Source organism: Artibeus jamaicensis, unplaced genomic scaffold, assembly GCF_021234435.1.
Source record: "Artibeus jamaicensis isolate MK-2021 breed Jamaican fruit bat unplaced genomic scaffold, CSHL_Jam_final contig_391, whole genome shotgun sequence".
Taxonomy (NCBI): domain Eukaryota; kingdom Metazoa; phylum Chordata; class Mammalia; order Chiroptera; family Phyllostomidae; genus Artibeus; species Artibeus jamaicensis.
In genome coordinates this window covers 11,953,036-11,957,397 of record NW_026521814.1, presented here as the reverse complement: position 1 = coordinate 11,957,397, position 4,362 = coordinate 11,953,036, and the positions used below count along the sequence as shown (strand labels likewise).

Below are 4,362 nucleotides of genomic sequence, written 5' to 3'. Positions count from 1 at the left end.
ACTGAAAATCATATAAAAGGTCCAAAATAAAAAGATAAAAGCATTTTTAAGTGCATACAAAAGTTTAACTTAATGACCAAAGGATATTATTACCATACTAACACAAGCCGTTAGTTGATGTTTTGGACTTCATATACTGTAGTACAAAACTCAGTAAGAAAATGAGTTAGGAATGAATCTTGTAGTACAAGAATCAAAAGGAAATGCACTGAGCCTGGCCAGGCAGCTCAGCTGGTTAGAGCACTGTCCTAAAAGGCCTAGGTCGTCTGTTGGATCCCCTGTCAGGACACATACAAGAATCAACCAATGAATGCATAAAGAAGTGGAACAACAAATCGATAAATCGATGTCTCTCTCTCTCTCTCTCTCTCTCCTTTTCCCTCTCTCCCTTCCTCTCTCTCTAAAATCAATTAAAATGTTTTTTAAAAATTATAAGGAAATGGCATTGATAAGTACCTTCTTCTAATCTATGTATAGGTCAAATGTACCCTCTAAGATCTTTTTCTCCTGAAGTCTTCCCTGATTCACCCTTGACTATTTCCATATTTGGGAATCCCTATACCTAGTTCTACTTTTGTCAAGACCATATTTTACTATATTTATGTACATATATGAGTCCTTAATGGACTAGGAGATCCTTGAGGGCTGAGACTATGTCTTATTAACTTTGTATTTTCATCACTGCAACTTACAGAAAAGTCCCAGTATTGTGTACCCATTATTTCCTCAAAAAGGAGGAAGGGGTCTCCTTTCAGAAGGAATTTCCTTTGAGCTGGAGAAGAATATACAGATTATAATACTAGTAAGACTGACACTTTGAAACTGACTCACCGAATCAGCCAAATACAAAGAGATTTCAATAAAATTTCAAAATTTCAAATATTCCACAAGAATTTCTTGTCCATAACTTGTAAACCCTGTTTGCAGAATTTAATATCAAGATTATGTGCTCAAGACTGACCATGACCAGAGGAGCGGGGGGAGGGTGATAAGGGTGGAAAGAAGGGAAAGGGACTAGTCAAGGAACTAGTCGTGGACATGGACAACTGGGTAGGGGTTTTTGTGGAGGGTGGCCCTGGCCAGAGGAGGGCAAAGGGGGAAAAATGGGGTCAACTGTAACAGAATAACAATAAAATATTTTTTAAAAGAAAAAGATTATGCGTTCATTTATAATTCAGAAAAACCTTAAATCCTAAATCTTAGAACACTTAAGTGTCTCATAGTTTTTACTGTGCTTCCAGAATGAACACATTGTTTTTACAGTTTTCTTCCTTTATGGTATAATGCCCAAAACTTGAAAATGGTTTTATGCAGACAACTTAAAATAAAATTTAAATCTAATAAATGTTTCATTAGAAAGAAGACAAAATGATTCAAATAGGAAAGAACTTCAGCCTGAAACTCCTAAGAGTTTTTCTCTTTTTTTCAGTAATGGAAACAGAGAAGTCACAATTGCTTCTGTTCTTCTGTGTGTGTATTTCAACCTTTATTTTTTGGATAGCCTTCTATTTGTGTTCCAAAGCAGGTTCTTTATTCTCTCTCTGGCTCCTGCCTCACTGGTAATTATCTCACAAGGCTGTTATGAGAATTTAATAAGACATGTGTAAAGTGTTTTTGCACTACACAGAACATGGAAGACACTCGAATGAAAGCTATTGTTATCATTTGGCAGCTGCGTAAATTTCTTACAAAAGGCATCACACACCCCCCCGCAATAGTTGATTGATGGATCTCCTGCAGCAGCCATGTCCACTCAAAACCTTGAAGTCTCGGGGCCATAAATTGTACTAGGTGATCTGATCTCTTTAACGGATCGTAGGGGAAGTAAAGGAAACATGCACCCAAGCCCATTTCGGAGGGGAAGTCTTGAGAGCGTTTATTAACACCTACTGTACATGTATCATTCAACAAACGCCTATTGAACATCTTCCTGCACCAGGCACCGTGCAGCTGTCAACAAAACGGACAGCCCTCGCACTTGTAGAGCTGACATTGTATTTCATATGCTTTATCACCTACTGGTTTTCAGAAACATTTTCACAAACGTGCTACGTATTGCGAGAATTGCTACTTTCATAACACAGATGAGAAAATCGGTGCAGACTGGTTCATGTAACTCGAGTCAGAGTTCACAGGGTAAAGGGCTCGAACTTAAAACATCTTGCAGAAGAGCCGATGCCCTGGCCGCACATAATTTGGGCCGTTGAAACGGCGCCGGCGCAGCAGTGACCCGGAACCCCTCCGAGAGCCCCGTGGTCGGAGCGCGCCGCACTTCCCGTTTCCCTACCTCGACTACGCACAACTCTCTCAGGTGCGCGCACCTCACCCGGTCTCAGAGCAACTCAAGTGAAACGGGAAAAAGGTGAACCTTGGCTTGTAGAAGCGTTCGTTGTTGTCGGAAGCAGTTACCTTTCGACCGGAAGTCCTGAGTGCAGCGAATACGCAGTTCCGGTTAGGCGGCAGAGTTTGTTTACGTTGCTCTCAGATCTAGTGGCTGTTTTCTCTGTATTATTCTCCAAAATGGGGAAATCTTTCGCCAATTTCATGTGCAAGAAGGACTTTCATCCCGCCTCCAAATCCAACATCAAAAAAGTGAGTAAGGGGAGCTGGGGAGGGTGCTGGCCGTTTGACTGGGTTTCCAAAAGGTGCTGGAAATGAGAATGGTGGTGTCTCTAGGATCCCAGAGTTAGTCGCCTCTTCTCCAGGCCTGAAGCTCTAGTGTTCTCGCACTTTCTCCCCCACTGAGAAACTCGTTGATGAAGCTGGTCCTCGAAGTGTATTCTGCATCAGCCCGGAAACAGGCGGTCCTGGTCTGCTCTGTCGGTTCCGTCGGCGAGATTTTAAGTCCCTAAGACAGGAAAACTGGTAGTAGGGATTCCTCATTACTTCCCTCAGCAGATTCTAGGTTAGCCTTTTCGAATCCCAAGGATCGCTGTTTCGGAGCGCTGCTGTTGTGTACAAACTACAACTTCCTATTTATTCAAGGTAAGGTAAATCTCAGAACAGAAATAAAAGCACCCCCTTCCTCTTCTTATTCTACCCGATAATATAGCACCTTTCTGACCTCTTTTATGACCTCTTTAGTTTGGCTTTTTAAGCAATGAATTATATGTCTACTAGGTTCGGTAAAGAAAAACTGTGCTCAATACAGTAGAAGTGAAAAGCGGAAGTGAAGCAGGAAGAATCCGAACAGTGGAATCGGACCTGGGTTCTAGTTATTAGGGCACAGTCACTTTTAGTCTTGATACTTTGCACAAAATAGTTAATATCCCTCATTCCCGTCTCCAAGATTATAAATTAAGGATGATCAGTATCAGCTGCTTTGGATGTGAAATTGGTATGAGGATTAAATAAGATGGTTTAATAAACGGTTTTAAGTGATGATTTTAGCAATCAGCTTCTGATTATATTGGCTGCCTCAGGCTTACCATGTCTCATAAGCTTACACAGGACATTATGTTTGAAGCCCACTAACCACAACAGTTTTTAACCTAGAATGAATTACTTATTTCCTTAAGTAGTAATAAGTGGCATTTTAAAGTGGCTTTGAAGAGATAGTGATCAACATTGATTCTATGGCATGCCTCTGAGGCTTTCTGTGGCATGCCTCTGAGGCTTTCTACTTTTCCTAACTTAAAAAAATGTTTGTGTCTTTGTACCTCAATTATTTCAGGGTGTTCACTCTTGCAGCGGTGTCCAACCCATGGCTTACAGGCTACACGTAGTCCCAAATGGCTATGAATATGGCCCAACACAAAAACATAAATTTACTTAAAACATTATGAGATTTTTTGTTTGTTTGTTTTTGTTAGTGTTTGTGTATTTAATGTGTGGCCCAAGACAACTGTTCTTCTTCCAGTGTGGCCCAGAGATGCCAGAAGGTTGGACATCCCTGGTTAGATAAAGGCTTTGAAATAAGATACTGTGAACCTAGTGCTTAGACTTTGAACCTAGCACTGTGCCCACCACGTGGACAGGTGCTCAGTAAAATGTTAGTTGCCCCTACACGTGTACTTATTCTTAGCCTGCTCCAAAAATATAGGTGTTACCCAAGGTTTCATTCATGGCCTATGTCTTGCTTATTCTGTATGTTTTCCCAAGCAGTCGTGTCCAATTTTGTGGTTTTAACTGCCCTTTCTTTGCTCATGACTCTCAAAGCTACAGCCCCAAGTCTCTCCCTCCAGCTTGAAACACCTCAGAAACAACTCTATGCCAGACAGTTTCATCTTGATACCCCACTGGCACCTCAAGGTCAACATATCTGAAACGGAACTTACCTTTCACCCAAAATCTGCTCTTCTTTTATTTACTTACTGTCTCAGATGGGTAGTAAATATACAGTGTCTGGCACAAATAATGCCC

General features: G+C 41.1%; 1 protein-coding gene across 1 annotated transcript in view; it reads left to right on the top strand.

Annotated features, from left to right (window-relative positions):
* The first annotated feature begins 2,365 nt into the window (after positions 1-2,365).
* CIR1 (corepressor interacting with RBPJ, CIR1) overlaps positions 2,366-4,362 on the top strand; it is a 45,226-nt gene continuing 43,229 nt past the window's right edge. Inside the window, exon 1 of the mRNA XM_037151278.2 lies at positions 2,366-2,592. Coding sequence (XP_037007173.2) covers positions 2,521-2,592 — 72 coding nt within the window. The 5' untranslated portion in view covers positions 2,366-2,520. The remainder of the gene's footprint in view (positions 2,593-4,362) is intronic.